The 19327-nt window shown below is 39.6% G+C and overlaps 1 protein-coding gene across 2 annotated transcripts in view; it reads right to left on the reverse strand.

Annotated features, from left to right (window-relative positions):
* The window catches only part of cacna1c (calcium channel, voltage-dependent, L type, alpha 1C subunit), a 669326-nt gene that overhangs the window by 290099 nt on the left and 359900 nt on the right, over positions 1-19327 (reverse strand). For both annotated transcript variants that reach the window (XM_063058026.1, XM_063058027.1), the window contains one exon: positions 7534-7706. In XM_063058026.1, coding sequence (XP_062914096.1) covers positions 7534-7706 — 173 coding nt within the window. The remainder of the gene's footprint in view (positions 1-7533; positions 7707-19327) is intronic.

Raw genomic sequence — 19327 nt, forward strand, 5'->3', positions numbered from 1 at the left:
TAGGCAATGAAGCAGAAAACGTTTAGGCAACGTTTTCATTCATGGCAATATTTAAGTAATTCTATCAATCAGACTGACCAACTCTCCTCACTTATGATTTATTTTTCATTTCTAGGATCTGGGCATTGGTGACAAGAGTAGCATTTGTTCACTTTCCCTAATGTCCTTTCAAAGGTAATAGTGAGCCACCTTCTTTAAGCACTATAATCTGCAGTGCCTCATTAATGTCCAGCTTGGAACTACCAGAACTGCTTTGTTTACCTCATTTAAAATTACTATTAATCTACACAATATGATGGATGGAGCCATTGTGTGAAGCCAGCACTGTGTTCCCTTCACCAGCACTGTGTGATGGTCATTTCTACAAATGCTGCAGGGACATTGGTGAGGATAATATAAAGCAGGTTCATTCTTCATAGTGATTAACTGACAAGCTGTTGTAGATCCAATTTTCCACATATGTCCTCAGAACATCACCACTAATTTGTCAGCTGAGGGAGTCAGCATGACCTGACATGGGACTTCATTGTGTCTGGAGTAATTCTCGAGAACCCACATGGCTAAATCTCACTGCCTGTGAGGCACTCTGCCAGCCATTCCCGTAAGTCTATACTCTAGGTAGGACAGGACATACCCAGGGATTATTATAGAGAAGTTTAGTGTGTTGTTTGTAGGATTCAATTGTGATAAGCTATTGTATGCTTATCTCCAGGCCAGATTTTCCAGTGTGGACATTAGCCCCCAGCTGTTTCTGGTCAAGTGAGTCGGAAACAAGTTTGTCGTGTCTGAATTTATTGCTCGGATTAACGTTAGGTGATTTTATTCTTACTGTCCCAAGGTCGTAGTTAGAGTACCATGGAGAGGCTTGTCAAGACTTTTTAGAGGGCATTTAACGGTCTTCTTCCTTGAAGGGCATTAGGAAACTGAGACGGGAGACCAAGGGGAGGATGGTTACGGCCTAAGTGCTGAAGTATCCAAGACTAGAGATGAGACACGAATTGAGACCAAATGAAGACAGGGTACAAAACATGATGAAAATCCAAAGTGGAGCTGATGTTTAAGCACCAAACCCCAGTTCAGGTGCTCTTTAAATATAGAAATCCTGGTGCCAAAACATGGCCGCCAATTAGTGGGCGGACCCAACTCTTTAAAGGGGCCGTGCCAGCTATCCATATTCTGGAGAGTCAGAATGTCTTAACACTGGAACCTGGCGTCGTTGGGTATGTGTCGTAACAGAAAACAGCCGAATTTTTGTGTCAATCCAGTTATCTCTTTGTGGTCTTTAAAACTCACGACTATCTATTGTGCCATATGAATTAAATCATCTTCATAGCAATGTGCGTGCATTTGCTTGTCCAGCTTAAGCAAGATGATGAAATATCTCCAGCCATCTTAATTCCTAATTTCTGAAATGAGATACTCGTCATCTCTTTGACGAGTTTGGAGTTATGACATACTCAAGCAGGCTGATACAATCTATTCGATACCCATATTCCAATGTCTGCAGTTGACGGTAAAATTTCAATTTTCTTAAATGCAGTTATTGAAAATAACTTGATTCCAAAATGTTTAGGTACAACATACTAAACCATTGTGGTCACGTCAACCCTGTCTTTGCAGAAATGAGTGGCTAACGTAATGTGGGAAAAAATGTACACTCTGCATATATGTTCACACTTCTGAAGGTATTATGCATGAGGATGATTGTGATGATATTTTTTGTGCACAATATATGGTGTAATATTTGAGTGTACATGTGGGTTAGAAGATATCTTGGGTCAATAACTTAAGCTTACATGAATATGATTAAAGCAGTTAGTTTCATTTGGCCAAAATGTTCATATTATAGCAATATCAAGCAACATGACTAGATATTAGCTCATATTATCTGATCCACTGCTGGCATGAGGCCAGCCAGCAATACATATCAGAGTAAAATTCTTTGAGAGTATTTCAGCACAGCTGGACCAGAACTTGCCGACTTCTATGAAACTAAATAGAGGTTACAATCCAACCAGGATTTATGTTCCTCTTAGTTTCAGACCATTGCTTAGTTCTCTTCTGAAGAACAGCTATGTTCCTGCTGTGTATTTATATTAATCCATCATTCTGAATTATTTAAATAGTAAAAGAATAAAATGTTTTAAAACCCATGAAAGCAATCAGATTGATGCTGACCACACAATTTCTTTCCGACCATTATCATGAAGATAATAGGGCTGAATTGTGCTAACTGCACTACTACCTGTCAGTTATTCAAACCTCAGTTTGTCCTTTGGTCCTCTGCATGCTCTGCCAAATATGAAAGCCAAAGTGAGCTTGAGGTCAAACACTGGCCCATTTGAACTCCTGCTTTACTACTGAATTCACTACTGAGTCCAAAGATAGAGCAGGTACAGCTTGAAGAGAGGGGCCATATGCAGAAAAAGTAACTATAGATTAATATTTCAAATATTTTAGTTCAATGTTTTAATTAGAATTTTAAGATGATTTTAAATTTAGTTGTTTAATTTTTCAAAACACTTGTAATAATTTTCATTTTAGTAATTCAAATCTATTTCGGCCATGTTTAAATGTCCGTGCGCTTAAAAACGTCAAAAGGCTTTGATAGCAGGAATCTGTCAAGGACCATAGTAGCATTCCAAGGTCTCAATAATATACAACCTGAGGTCTAGGGTTGAGGTCAACCCAACAGACGTTCTGCATCAGGGAAACTGAAGTCTGGAAGGGTACGATGAGTGGCATAGGGGGGTAATGGGCCAAATCCTGCATTATCCAGCCCACAATACCTTCAGCAACTTCTGTAAGTGTCTATGAAAAAAGTTCCAATCTAGGGGTTACAATGGGCTACCCCTATTCCCACAAAACCATCTCTTCTGCTGTTTCACCATGTCAGGCTTTCTGTTACAGCACTTCAAACGTAGATTCTCTTTGTTCCATTTTATTTGCAAACATTTTATAATTTTATTCCCTAATACAATGAGCCATGATATCTTTAAGGAATCAAGACGATATTTTGGAACATGGGCAAACCTGGTGAAGCTGAGATGCAAAGGTTCTGTTAAGCTTCCTTAAGAGATGATATTTCGCTGGCCTGGTTCACCTGCCCAGAATTTACATCATCCATATTTATCTTGTATGGATCTAATTTACCATACTGACCTGCCCTGTTCTGGGATTCAGCAGTGTGGGTTAGGCAGTGATAGAATCTAGACCATAAGACCATAAGACATAGAGCAGAATTAGGCCACTCAGCCCATCGAGTCTGTTCCAACATTCCATCATGGCTGACATATTATTCCTTTCAACTCCATTCTCCTGCCTTCTCTCTGTAACCTTTGATGCCCTGACAAATCAAGAATATATCAACCTCCACCTTACCTATACTCAATGACATGAACTCCACAGCTGTTCACAACAATGAATTCCAAAGATTCACCACCCTCCGGCTAAAGAAATTTCCCTTTATTTGTTCTAAATGGACGTCCTTCTATTTTGAGGCTACTCTGGTCTTAGACTCACCCACTAAAAGAAACATCCTATCAGCATCTACTCTACCTAGGCCTCTAGGCCTTTCAATATTTGATAGGTTTCAATGCGATCCCCCTCATTCTTCTAAATTCCAGCAAGTACAAGCTCAGGGCCATCAAACTCTCCTATGTTAACCATTTCATTCCCAGAATAATTCTCGTGAACTTCCTTTGCCAATGCTCATGCATCTTTTCTTAGATAAGGATCTTAAAACTGCTGACAATACTCCAAGTGCAGTCTGACCAAGATCTTATAAAGCCTCAACATTACATCCTTGATCTCATATTCTTGTCCTCTCGAAATAAATGCTAACATTGCATTTGCTTTCCTTATCACTTACTCAACCTTCAAGTTAACCGTTAGGGAATCCTGCACAAGAACTCAAGGAATATTTACCTATCTATCTGTTTATTCATTTACCTATCGATCTATCTATCTACCTACCTGTCTTTCCATCTATCTATTTATTTATTTATTGAGATACAGCGTGGAATAGGCCCTTCTGGTCCTTTGATCCATGCCATTCTGCAATCCAGTGATCAAAATTTAATCTGATTTAATCACGGAAAATTTAATAACCAATTAACCTACCAACCGGTACATCTTTGGAGTGTGGGAGGAAACCAGAACACCCGGAGAAACCTTATATGGGTATGGGGAGAACGTACAAATTCCTTACAGGCAGTGGTGGGAATTGAACCTGGGTCACCTATACTGTAAAGCATTGTGCTAACCACTACACTACCATGTCACCCCTCAGAATATAGTCTCCGCCTTTATTTATTCTACCAAAGTGCATGACCATACACCTTTCTACACTATTCCACCTACCACTTCTTTGTCCATTCTCTCAATCTGTCTAAATCCTTCTGCAGACTCTCTGCTTCCTCAACACTACCTGACCCTCCACCTATCTTCATTAGACAACACCCAAACCATAATTGCAATTACTCTCAGGGGTTCAATCACAAGCTGCTCTAAAATGTCATCATGTAGCCACTCTACAAAATCCCTCTCTTGCGATCAACCTGATTTTCCCAACTGCATATTGAAATCCCCCATGACCTTGCCTGAACATTGCCCTGTAAACATGCCTCTTCTATCTACTGTTTGAAGGTCTGTATATAATTCCCATCAGGGTCTTCTACCCTTATGCTTCTTAACTCTACCACAAGGATTCTACATCTTCTGATCCTACGTCAGCTCTTTCTAAGGATTTGATTTCACTCTTTACCAATGGATCTACTCTGTCTCTTCTGCTATCTGCCTGTCCTTTTGATACAATGTGTATCCTTAGGTGTTAAGATCTCAACTATGATTTTCTTTCAGCCACGACTCAGTGACGCCCACAACATCATACCTGTCAATCTCTAACAGCATTTCAAGATCATCTACCTTGTTCTGCATACTGCATGCATTCAAATATAACACCTTCAGTCCTGTATTCATCACCATTTTCAATTATGCCTCCACATAACACCTCAATTCATCCCACCGACTGCAATGTTGCCCTATCATCTGCCTGTCCTTCCTCACAGTCTCACTACACACTGCATCTACTTTCATTCCAACTGCTCCAACCGCTCTGGCTCACATCCACCTGCCAAATCAGTTTAAACACTCCCCAAAACTCTAACAAATCTGCCCACATGGATATCGGTTCCCTCGGGTTCATATGGAATCTGCCTTTATTGTGATATCCTTGGTAGACCCAACCCCAACCACCCATGACAAACTTTGACTTCCATCAAAATTGAATGCTGGGCATTTCCAATCACTAGCGTTATAAATAACATTCAGAAACATTGAAGAACTACTAAAATTAAAGTAAAATTTCATTCTTAAGAAGTGAAAAAAGGGCTGGCTGGTGGCACAATGACATCGGTACCAGACCCGGGAGCGGAGGTTCCCGGGTTCGAAACCAGTCGGGTCCGCTCCCGAGTACGCTTTCCATCCGTGCCGGGTTGAGTGTTGAGATCGCAACTCGACCTCGTAAAATAAAGGAAAAAATACCGCAAAATGGCTGTGTGAGGAGTGGCGCACCACACAGTCGCTCTCTCTCTCGCTCCACACCTTGTAAAAAAAAAAGCCATGAAAAAGAGATCATTACGGACGCATGCACACACACGCACACACACGCACAGACTCGCACGCACGCAGGCACACGCAAAAAAAAGTTTAAAAAGTTTAAAAAAAAGCAAAATAATGATCAACATGGGCCTCATCACCCTCTTTTTCCCCCTCGCACATCCTTTCCATCTGCCCATCACCCATACACTCTTCCCATTGTTTCCTCTCCCCACTTACCTCCTGTATTCCATGTTCCACCTTCCTCACCTATCAGATTCCATTATCTACATCACTCTGGCACTTTCACCTATCACCTCCCAGCTTTTGACACCATTACCATTCTACCCCCTCCCGTCTTCCTTGTCTGATAAACCTTGACTGTCTATTTCTCTGACCTGCTGAGTTCCTCCAGTGCTTTGTGTGCTGTACAAGCTTTTCCTTTCCATCCTAATCCTCTGCCCAAAATGCCCAATGAAATTATTGGGGTCATAAATTCCACTCCATGGACTTGAGGGGAATTCTCTTGTGTAAAACTGTTAATCTCAGCATGACTGGCCTCTGCCACTGAATTCCAGTGGAGAGCATGTGGCAAAGCACACTGATAGACTTAGCTTCCAAATCTATCAGTAAGTCCTTATGATTCCACATAATACAATGCATGCAAACAAGTCCCAGGACCTATTACATATTAAGCAGCCACTAGATCTTGCTGTTCCATTTATTATTTCCAGCATTTGTCGCTGAAGATTATATTTTCTCCATTCTCTACTGGTCAGCTGAAGGTTTGAGAAGATTGGGAGATATCATGGGTAGAAGATCAGGGGAACTGTGGAGGTGACAATTGGGTGGTAGGCTGATCACAGGGAAAGGAGCAGGTATTTCTTGGAAGCCTAAGAGGAGGCACTCCTGCTCCTCCTGACCCACAAGCAGTGCTGGAAACGCACTTACCAGTTGGATCCAGCCCTTCTTGTCTCCCTTTCAGCTTCCTGGTTTCCCAAGGCTTGGGAAACCTGTGCTGGAAGAGTTAAATTAGTTAAAGTGAATAAAATACAATGCTAAAGGATCTTATTAACATCTCACAATGACATTAATTGCTGTAATTTGGATCTGTACTAATTAGGGTCCTGAAATACAAATTTTATCTACCCACCCAGCTGTTATTAGGAACCAACAGTTCTCTCCTGCTACAGGCACGCCAGCTTCACTCAAGTCAGATACAACCAATGAGGAGGCACAAAGATGTAGTATTTCAGTAATCCACAACTCAGTTAAAAGGTTAGAGGGGAGATGAAGAAAATTATTTAACTAAAAGCATTGTTGGGGCCTGGAATTCATTGCTTCCAGGGATGGTGGCAACAAAAATGCTCATTACATGCAAAATGTCATTGGCATTTGGAAGCTCATGCCCTGTGAATGAAGTGCTGAAAGATTATACAGGGTAGCTCTTTTTCAAGCAGTACAAATATGATAGACCAAATAATCTCCTTTAATGTCCTAAGTATGATACTATGATTTTCTTTCATTATAATCAGAATTGTAAGGCAAACTATTTCAATAACTTTATGTTGACTGCACTAACATTATTAATAGATTAGCAATGTTGAGTGCTGTAATTTCCCACATGTAACTCCACGATGTAAAAAAATCACAGATACAGACATACAACTACCACTCTGTGGTATTTATTTATACTTAATCTCTCAGGTGCATGATCTTCAGAAATAATACAATATCAGATTGCAGATATGTAAAATGTGGCAGCCCAAGAAAACTTACGTCTTATAAATGGAACAATCTGTTCAGGTTTTTAATAGTGGTATTTATGTTGCACTTTTTCAATACAATATATCAACACTATGTATTATATGCATAGTTATTAAATTTTAAAAATATAATTATTATTTCTTCCAGAAGAGAGAAAATGTTACTTACGGTTTCTTGGTTTATCGTCATCCATTCCTTCATCTTCATTTTCTGGATCGATATCTTCAGCTTGGGTAATCCAGTCTAGATAACCTTTGAGGTCTTCCTCTAACTGTTGTTTTTCCCTTAGCTTTTGAAAATCTCCGCGGGCCTTGGCCTTCTCCCTCTCTTTGGAAAACTCGCTGTATTCCCCCAAAACACAGAAAGTATGCTTTAGATACAGAAGCAATACAATTCATCTAGCTAGAACAAACGGTGTTATCACACATTCTGTATGACCTTCCTCTGCCAATTCCAGCTGCTCTGAAGCCTAAACAATATAATACTCTTCCTTTCTTTCTATTAGAAAGGGCAAATCAAGCATGAATATGCCTGAAATTTATTCATAGATTCTAGTAATGTCACGAAGAAGAATGATTCCATGAGAAATTTTAAAATAAAATATCATTAGGATCCAGATTTATCATATCTTACTCATTTGGGATGTTTTATTCTTTAACATTTGTAAATTCATACTAAAGAAACATTATTTCAATTATGCTAATCATTGTTATGTTACAATAAACAGGAAAAAAATTCTCAGGTAGCAATACAGAGATTGAAATAGTTTCTGCCTACGAAATTTAACATGATGGCTTATAGCAGTAAACATTAAGTATTGATATAACATCAGAAACACATAAACTCGATATGAAGTAAATAATTTATGGGTATGTGTTCAGTATTCTATGTTAGCAAAGTTTTGCTGTTAGAACTTACTATCCAATTTACCAGGTAAATTTACCAGATAATTTCTCTCATTGAGAAGCTGAGAGCAAGGAGTGTAGATTCAGAATAAAGGACCACTCATTTAGAATCAGGATAAGGAATTCCTTCTTTCAGAAGGTCAAGTCAGAAAACCTTTGGATTTTCTGCCCAGAGGTGGCAGACCTGGAGGTTGAGTCACTGCTAAGATCAGTTTTTGTTTGATATGGGCAATAGTGGAAAGCTTGATGTATTGTAAAGTTTGTCAGACAGCCTTCAAGTCTCCTGGTGAATTTGCACATGTTCATCATGCAGGATTAGTTTTCAAAATTAGGTATAAAGGAAGAGAGAGAGTGAGAGCAGTGGAAGAGGTAACAAAATGGAATAAAAAACCTCTGATAGGACAAAAGACTTGAGACATTAAAAGGAAAAAGGGATGATAGATTGCAAAGAAAGAAGTAAAAGAATGATAGACAAACCCACAAGAAAATGTAAGTGTAGAATAATTATCCCAAATTACCAAAGGAATTGTTGACATTATTGCTGAGTTTGGAAATACAAGTGTTTCTGTAACTTACAATGGGCTTCATAGGAACATAAAAAAGTCAAGAATAAAGTTCAGACTGAGACAGAGAATTAAAATAATACATGATTGTAAGCTCAGTGTCACAATTGTGGATAGAAATGTTCTGTAACTAGGACATCTAATTAGCTTTAGGTCTCTTTAACGTAGAGGACATCATTTCATAAGCAATGAATACAGCATACTAAATTGAAAGAAATGCAAGTTAACCTCTGCCTCACATGGAAAAAGTGACCTAGATTTTGGTTCCTTCTGTTTTTTTCATGGTGATGAAATCTGATATGTATAAAATGGCATCCACAACATCTTAAAACTGCTAAAACTCTGACTCAGTCTTACTTCACCCTTGTAATAGTTATGAGATTAGTATATCTTGAAATTAGTTCTTTTGCAAAGTTAGTTTAGAATGGTGTCCGGGAAATGAAATCCAGATGTTCACAATAATGGACAGTTAGTGGTCACTCCCAGAATGATACTGTAACACTACTCTAGGAATAATCCATTTACTCATCTCAGTATCTAAGCTTAACATCACATGGAAATGGCATAGCCTCCCATATACTAATTAACACCTCCAACCAATCAATCACTCCTAATTACAGAGCCATATCTCCCAAACACCCCGTTTCTTTGAATCCGCATTCCATCTCCTGAGACCCCAAAGCGACCTTCAGCTTCTACGGCTGAGATCCTAAACACTCAACCAAAATCAATGCAAACATTCCCTACCCCCCATACCCCACATTCATGTAGCTAGCAATCAAACTCCCTCCCACACTGTATTTTGAAAGCTTGTCTAGGGCTAAAAAGCTCACCAGCTTGACATTGAAGATATTGGAATATCATAATAGAACGAAAGAACATTTAACACATTAAATCTGTGCGAGCTCCTGAAACAGCAGTCTGGTTAATCCTATTCTTCCAGAAGTTATCTTCTTCCATATGCCTATCTTAATTCCAAATGTACAGTAGATATTGGCTGATGTTATTATTATTCTTAAAACCATTTAAATCCAGATCTTTAATACTGTCTGATTGAAATGAGTTTTCTCCTCCCATCCCTCTTGTATCTACTGCCCATTTTTAATGTGTTTCCTAGTCCTTGAATCATCTGCTAGTGGTAAGAGGTTTCCTCTAATTTATCCTCTCTAAACCAGAAATAACTATACACCACTCTCAAATCTCTTCTCAAACTGTTTTTTTTCCTTCAAAGAGAATGATCACAGCTTCATTAGTTTAATCATACTACTGAAAAAAAAATTCTCCCTCAAACCACTCAGCAAAACTGATTTATGCACCCAATCTGATTTTCATATTCAGCTGGCATTGGAAGCTGTTTTTCAATTGGCTGAATTAGTGAGGTGAACAGGTTCAGCGTAATATCCTTGCTTTTGCATTCTCTGTTTCTAATTATGAATCCTAGGATGCTTTACTCTCTCTGCTATTTTCAAGGATTCATGCATCTGTATTTTCAATTCCCTCTCCTTCTGAGGTGTGCCTTTCAATCTATTTTGCCTCACTTTATTTTTCTCCAAAAGTGATTATCTATATTAAATTCTACTTGTCCTTTGAATGACTTCAGCCAACCTATATATGTGATCTCATAATCATTCCTCTCCTCATTTCTGGTTACTATAGAAATGCTCACAAAAGTAGATGGTAAATAAGTGTTAAGAACATACAAGCATATGTTAAATTAAGAGAGAGGGTAAAAAGTGGGCAAATGAATAATGAGAAAATATGAAGTTGGTCAGTTTGAAAGGCGCAATGGTAAAGCATTATTACTTAAATGGAGAACGCTACAGCAGAAAGAGATATAGATGTGGTGGTGGTGAAGGTGGTTTAGCAGAATAAAAGTAGGTGAAAACGGGGGACACCTCCCTCTTCCTTTTTAGGGAGAGAGAGAACCTATGGGTTGCTGAATGCCAGATGAATTGCAATAGTCTTTGGGGTAACTGCAAGGTCTGTGTCTTTGCTATCGCTTAGCTCACGCTTGTGCTCGGTAGCAGGTGCGCTTTTTGTTTTGCCGGTGGGGGGAGGAGGGATTGTTGCTCACACTGGAGGGAGGAGCAGGGGTGGGGGAGGGGACTTTGAGGTTCTCATGTTTAACTGTCGTTCATTCTTTGGGGCACATCTCTGTTTTCGTGGATGTTTTGTGAAGAAAAAGCATTTTCGGATGTATATTGTATACATTTCTCTGACATTAAATTGAACCTTTGAATTGTACCAAGCATGAGTGGGACCACATATAGAGTACCATGAATAGTTTTGATCCCTTCATTTAAGACAATTATCAATAGAAACAATTTAAAGCAGTGGTTCCCAATCTTTATGGTGTTACCACCCCATTGACTTCCCTCTACCTTTCAGGCCATTACGATGCACAGTGAAAAAAAATAGGAAGTACACATTCATAGCAGGGAGAAACAATTACAAAAATTATTCAAATCTACAAATAAAAACATCTTAAATTTGATTACAATACAAACAATTTTCATTACTAATTTTAGAGTGTACGTTAGTAGTCCAGCTATTCACTACATCATTTTTTCACCTTTCAATGAGACGGATGGGCTTGGTGCAGTGATATCAGCTTCTCAACATCTGGCTAAATGTTACTCAGGAGTCTCAACTCCCCACGTTAAGTAATTTGCAGTCTGTTTCATTACTTTGAAAGAAGTTGGAAGATTGCACTGAAACTGCACGCCACCTAATGTGATGTTGGAAAGGAAATAAAGATCATCTTGACTTTTTTCCACAATGCAGGATAGTATTTAGAGATTTTTTTCTGCAACCAAAAGATTTGATATGATTTTTTTGAACCTTGGCTTCAGCTCAAAGTCATTTTGTAGCGAGATCTGTTCTTTCTCCATCCTTCCTATTGATTCATCATTACAAGTGTCCAGGAATGGGTTGATTACCCAATCTGGATTTAGGATCAAGAGAAGATCCTGAAATCTCTCTAACATGACTAATGCAGTTCACCCAGATGCGCACAGTATACTTGAAGATCATTATCTGGCATTCTTTCTTTCTCTTCCAACTCAGAGCGGCTCAAGAATTGCAAAATGTCTCAACAGCCAATGTTGCATTTAAATAGGGTTAACGTGGATAGAAAAGTGGAGACGACTGAATTGACTTCAATAAGGTTCACATAATTTCCTGGCAAATGAAGATTGATTTCATTAAACTTTTGTGAATAATTCTGACAAAACGTCGTGCCTAATATTCTCAAGTTGATAACTGAATGAAGTTTTCCCATCTTCAAAGAATTTTATCACAGTTTCAAAAAGCACATAAAAGCATCTCAGGTTTTACTTATTTTATTTACTGCTATGATAACGGTATTTAATGATCTGTGCAGGTAAACACTTAGGTTGTTTTGTGGCAAGATGTTCTCTGTGAATTACACAATGAATGGTAAATTGAATTGAATTGAATTGACTTTATTACTTACATCCTTCATATACATGAGTAAAAATTTTTATGTTATGTCTCCGTTCAAATGTGCAATGTGTAATTATAGTAATTTATAATAAATATTATGTACAACAGGATAGTCAATATAACATAGAAATACAGTTGCATGGAAGAACCCGTCCCGGAGCCTGCTGGTCCTGGGGTGGTACCGTTTCCCAGATGGTAGCAGCTGGAACAGTTTGTGGTTGGGGTACAGCTTTTTTAAGAAAGTAATAACCCTGTGGTGGTGTCTTACCATTGATGGTGCCCCATCTGTTACACAAGCAAGGATGTTGAGTGGAATATCCTTCTCTTTAGAAAATTGCTCAATAACCCAAAATATTAACCCCCTTTCTACCTGTTTCTAGTCCCCTTGTAAATAACAACTCTTGAACCATGATTTCATTTTTTATGAAGAAAACGTAACTAAGCAAAGATTCTTTGCCTGGTAAAGTTGATTCATCCAACTGCAGAGCAAATTCTGTTGTCCTAAGTATGTTGCAGAATGTGTCTTCACATTCTCAGATGTTCCACCTATTCATCTTTGAACAGAGGGTTGTCGCTGAGTGGAATCATTTTAATTACTTTGGTCTGGTGAATTATGCAAAACCATACTCAGAACCTCCTTTACTGCAGGCAGAACCAGTTCTTCTTCAATTGTATGGGGCTTTCCAAGTTAGGCAATGAGCAATGAAATGTTGTATGAAGCACGCAAACCATCACTGTTTTGTTGTGAAATGTGTTTCGAAAGTTTCTGAAAGTTTTCACGAAGTGACTCAAAATAAGTCAAGTTCTTGTTTGCTTTATTAGAGTGCATTCTCTTTATTATCCTGGATTATTATATGCCCAGTCCTGTTCTTTCTTGAGCCACATTTCACTTATAAGATCCATATTATAATATGCAGCTCATCGACGTCATCTTCATTCTTCCACCCAATGTATACATGTATTCCAAACCTGTTCCTATATTCCTCATAGTCTCTCTTACTCTAGTCCCAAATAATAAAGCACTACTTCTATATCCTTTTATAACATTTCTGTCCTTTTATGACCCTTTTTCTTTCTCTATAAATCGCTAATCCAAGTTTCAACAACCTACATGCCTCCAGGACAGAACCATTTATCCAGTTTGTATAAAGCTTGTATCCTTCAGAAACAATTTCTTTGCGACATTTCTCTAATACTTCCTAAGATAAATACTCTAATACCTATATTCTCATTTTACTATTATACTGTACATTACTAAGAGTAAACAGATTAAAGAATTCTCTTTCAGAATATAATCAACCCCTTTAGACTTTTACCCGTATATCTGAAGGTGAAGAGGATTTTTAAATGTCAAAGTTTTAGAAAACATCAGAAAAGTGTGTAATGTATGTGCTAAGGTGACACAGCAATAGCTACTTCTATGTTTTTGTACATCTGCATGTAATTAAAAACTTTGGGATACCAGTTATCACAGTGGAATAACTAAGGGATGTAAGCAGCATACTAGGATAGTTAAGAAAACATAAATAAAAAGGATTATGAGCCAGATTTTGAACAACGTTCTATTCATTTATTTATTGAGATACAGTGCAGAAAAGGCCTTCCCTCCCTTCAAGCCGCACTGTCCAACACCCCAATTTAATTCCCAGCCTAATGGTGGAACAATTTACAATGATCAATTAACCTACTAACTAGTTCGTATTTGGACTGTGGGAGGAAACTGAAGCACCCAGGGAAAACCCACACATTGCACAGGGAGGATATATATACACTCCTCACAGAATTGGACTCAAAACTCTGACCCCAGGGCTGTATCAGCATCGTGCTAACTACTACATTAGATAAGCAATGTACAATTCTGTGTGTGGGGGAGAGGAGGGGTTACTGATGCCATGTCAGTTACAAAATGACATCTGGCACTTGGAATATTCGTGATGGGAGTTGTATTGGGAGTGGCCAACACATGCAGATATGAAGTTATGAACTATAGGACAGGATGTTGTGTTCCTATTACTGTACATACTGGATGCAATCAAAGTGGCTCCAAGCTGTGCTAATTCATCTTTCCATTTGCTTTTGAATCAACATACACAGTAAAGGGTGGGTAATGGATGACAAGGACTATTTGCTGATAGCAGACCTCAAGTACCAAGATACACCTTGAGCAGGTGAACAGCATTCATCTAGTGAAATGTGAGTTGCTAACTGTCCCATTTTATACAAGCCTTCCTATTTCAGATAGAAAACATTCCTTTAAGATATGACATTGCTGTGGGATGCCAATTTTCTATAAACCTAATTAAGTTTTTGGGGCAGGGCCAGGAATGTCCAAGAACAGTCACAACTTCCTAAATGAAGACACTGGTGAAATTACCACTTTGGATTCTGTCCTTGCTCCCTGATTTCACTCGTACCAGAGGCAAGCACATGTATACAAAATTGAGGAAATCCCAGACAGAGTTGACGGTGTTTGAGAGTGGACAGAATGTGTTGCAGGGTAAAAAATCTTTTCCTGTTGAGGTTACACTATGAACAATTCACTTTCAGAAAATAAAAGCAAATTAATTTTATGCATCTCTTCTAAATAATCTTGGAGTTGCATGGTCAGATTTCAGGAACAGGTGAAGACAAAACCTATATTATATTTTCTTTTCCTTCTTTCACACACAGTATTCAGTATTAGTTTATACAACCTTCATGGTTATAGGAAACTGTTTCAGTCTGTGTTGCTCTCAGGATCTTCTCTAATTCACGGGGTTTGTTACACCTAAAGTGACATTTCCCATAGCTGTCACTGTTTAAATACAATGATGACAACTGGAAAAGAAACCCATGTTGCCACATGAAATGTGACAAAACTTATCATGACACATTGAAATAACGTTTCAACCTCCTGGAAATGTTTAACTAAATACCTTTCTGCTTCCCTTGATAACAGGTTTGCATACAAGAGCACGTCGCCATCTTCCATTAAGGTAGCAGAGTGCTCGGATGCAGCAGCCATTCGAGGTCCAATCAAAATGTTTATTTCTTCATCTTGTACATCATTTTTCTTTACAATCACAAGTCACGGCTGGATACTAAGAACATCAAGTACTGTAGGACTATCCCACCAGCGAATCGCTTGATAGCGATGGAAATGGACTTACTGTGCACCATTTTTGTGTCGTTGCCTGGACGTGTGTATCGTTGAAAGGTGCACAGTGCGAGTACTTTTTAGTGGGATAACAAGGCCCTGTTGGACATTAGCAATGTAGAATACTGCTATTCTGGTTCATTGATTACTTGGTAAGACCACCGGCAGGTGAGCTGCATTGCCTCGCTTGTGGTGAGGACTAAGCCTAGGCTGTGGGGGGTGGGGGGGTCACCTGTTGTTAGGTGGGAGAGAGCAGAGGCCTCTATGGGTGTGCTGGAATGCATACTGGGTTGGAAGCTTGCCCCTTCCTTTGGTGCCACCCCCCCAGTGCTTGATTGGCAGAACAACAAGCAGGACCAGGACAATCTAGTCATGCCCCTCATGGATCTGTGGACTATATATTTTTTTATTGACTGTATGGTTGTTTTTCTGAAATCATAACCGCATGTGCTATTTGCGCTATGTGCTGTTGATAATGTGTTTTGCACCTTTTCCTCAAAGGAACGCTGTTCCGTTTGGCTATATTCACGTATGGTTGAATGATAATTCAACTTGAACTTAATATGCCTTTCTTCCTCTATTGCTTCAAAACAATGATATCCCTGTGGCTGAATCACGGTTGGCAATTGGGCCACTTCCAAACATCTGGTTATTTGAAGTTTGACATTGAAAAATTGCTTCATAGGACCACCTTGAGCAGTTCTGTGTTCGATGTGTTTGCCTTTGGATTGCATTGTTTTTGTACTTGTGTCAGCTGTCTAACTGATGGGGAACAGTGGGTGAACAGACAGCCAGTAACAGAATTAGAATTGATTTATTATTGTCATATGTACCAAGATACAGTGAAAAGTTTGGCTTGCATATTGTTCATGCAGATCAAATCATTGCACAGTGCTAGAGGTGGAACAAGGTAGTATAGTAACAATGTAAATAAAGTGTAATAATTACAAAGTGTAGTGCAGGTAAACAATAAAATGCAAGGTGATAACAATGTAGTTCTGAAATCATAGCCCATCTTATTGTACTATGAAACCAGTTTATAGTCTGATAACAGTAGGGTAGAAGCTGTCCTTCAGCCTGGGGCATCTACTTTCAGTCTTTTGTATCTTCTGCCCAATGGAAGATGGAGAGAATGTCTGGGATGATGGCAGTCTTCAATTATTTAGATTATGAGAATACTCAGTCCTCTTTTATTGTCGTTTAGAAATGCATACATGCATTAAGAAATTATACAATGTTTCTCCGGAGTGATGTCACAGAAAACAGGACAAACCAAAGACTAACACTGACAGAACCACATAATTATAACATATAGTTACAGCAGTGCAAAGCAATACCATAATTTGATGAAGAACAGACCATGGGCACAGTAAAAAAAAGTCTCAAAGTCCCCACGTCGATCGACTTCCGAGTCACCGATAGTGGCGGCAAAAGGGAGAAACTCCCTGCCATAAACCCCCAGGCACCGTCAACTTGCCGATACCTTGAAAGCAGCCGACCACAGCCGACACTGAGTCCATCCGTCCGAAAACTCCGAGCTTCCGACCAGCCTCCCGAGCGCCATCCTCTGCCGAGCGCCTTCGACCTCTCCCCGGCCACTGAAACACGCAAAACTGAGGATTTCGGGGCCTTCAGCTCTGGAGATTCCAGTTACCACACAGTAGCAGCAGCAGCGAAGCAGGCATTCCATAAATTTTCCAGATGTTCCGCTGTGCTCTCACGTCTGTCTCCATCAAATCAGAATTGTGCATGGTCCCCTATTTGACAGATAACAAACGTCATCACGGAAGTGGCCGCGCGTGCTGCCGTCGCGCCGCCATTTTCTCCCCCTCCCGAGAGGAGTTTACCTCTCTATTCTGGCTGCTTTATTGAAGCAGCAATAAGCAAAGAAAGCATCCATGGAGGAGAGGCTGATATCCATGATGTACTGAGCAGTGTCCACAGCTATCTGTAGCTTCTTGAGGTCACATGCAGAGCAGTTGCCACACCAAACCATTATGCATCCACACAGGATGCTTTCTACGGTGCACAAAGTAAAATTGGTAAGAGTCTATGGGGACATTTCTTTAGCTTCCTGAGGAATTCGAGGCATTGGCGAGCCTTTTTTGTGCCTACGTGGTTGGATCAGGACAGGCTACTGGTAATATTCACTCTTAGGAACTTGAAGCTCTCGTACTCTCAAACTCAACACTGTTGCAGTAGACAGGAGCATGTGCACTGCCCCCTTCCTGAAGCCAATGAACAGCTCCTATGTTTTGCTGACATTGAGGGAAAGGTTGTTGTTGTTGTGAAATCATCTTACTAAGTACTCTATCTCCCTCATATACTCCAAATCATTATTTGAGATACATCCCAGCACAGTCATGTTATTGGCAAACTCGTAGATGAGGTTGGAGCGGAAGCCGGACACAATCAAGGAAGCAACCTTGCGGAGAACCAGTATTTAGAATAACTGTGGCAGAGGTGTTGCTGTCTATCCATTCTTATTGCAGTCTACTGGTCAGGAAATCATAGAGGGATGTTTTGACATCCAGGATCTGGAGTTGGCTTGGAATAATAGTATTGGTGGAGATGTAGTCAATAAACAATAGCCTAACACAGGTGGCTTTACCATCTAGATGCACCAGAGATCAGTGTAGGGCCAGGGAGATTGCGTCCACTGAAGATCTGCTTTGGTGGTAAGTAAATTGCAGTGGATTGAAGTTGTGTGGAGGCTGGAGTTAATGCATACCACGACCAGCCTCTCGAAGCCATTCATAATATCAGATAACAGAGCTGTTGGGTGGTAGTCCTTTCATCTATATGCCACTTTGCAGTCACCTCTGTTGGGTCTGTCCTGCCAGTGGGACAGGACATATCCAGGGTTAAAGATGGTGGTGTCCAAGATGTTAACTGGAAGCTATTATTCCGTGAGTATGACTATGTCAGAAAGTTTCTTGACTAGCCTATAAGATAGCTCTCCAAATTTTGGCTCAAGTCCCCAGATACTGATACAGCAGATGTTATATGGTCAATAGGGCAGTTCCACCATTGTCAGCTTCGGTACCTCAGTCAATTCAAAGTTATGCATCTGATTTTGTTTTTCTGGCTTTCCAGCTCTTTATTACAACTGAATGGCTTGCTAGGCCATTTCAAAGGGTGGCTAATTGACATTGGTCAGGCCTCACACGAAGGCCAGATTAGGTAAAGGTAGGAAATTCCCTCCTTACAGGACATTAGTGAACTTGAAGATGCAGGCACTGATATTCACCACTTGCAAAAATCGTTGAACAGCTTGCATTACCACCTGAAGGTGACTCCTGACGTTAAGCAGTAGCTGCTCTGATTGCCTTATGAGAATTTCTATAGCAAATTCTTACCCATTTTGAATGGAGCATCTCGCTCTGCTCTTCCATATGCTCCAAATAGGCTCAGTTTGCAGTCAAAAATGTTGGTGCCAGTCCTTCCATGTTGTAATATTTTTAATACAATTTTTCATATGGAATGAATTTCACAGGGGTGGTTTAACTAACTAACTTTAAACCATGCAGAAGCCTGCAATGGAAACAATGAATGAGCTTTGGTGCATACTACAATCAAGGTAGTTAACAGGCAACATGGAGTCAGAGTGCTGCCTTGATCGGTAGGAATTGGAAAGAATATATGCAAGTTAATTCCCCATTGGGGCTCTTGCATCTACTTGCATGGACTATTTATCCTTCGGTCAATGGAAAATGGATTTGTGTTCACATTTATCCCATGCCATATTGAGCCTATTTCTGTTCTATGGCCAACTTCCATGCAGTTAAAGCAGAAATCAACCCAAATCACTGTCCTCTTGGTGCACCTCCAATGAAGAAATGGAAAGGATGCAGAAAAAGTCAATTCATTCCATTTGAGTTGCCGCTCCAAGA

This window comes from Mobula hypostoma, chromosome 9, assembly GCF_963921235.1.
Source record: "Mobula hypostoma chromosome 9, sMobHyp1.1, whole genome shotgun sequence".
NCBI classification, from domain to species: domain Eukaryota; kingdom Metazoa; phylum Chordata; class Chondrichthyes; order Myliobatiformes; family Myliobatidae; genus Mobula; species Mobula hypostoma.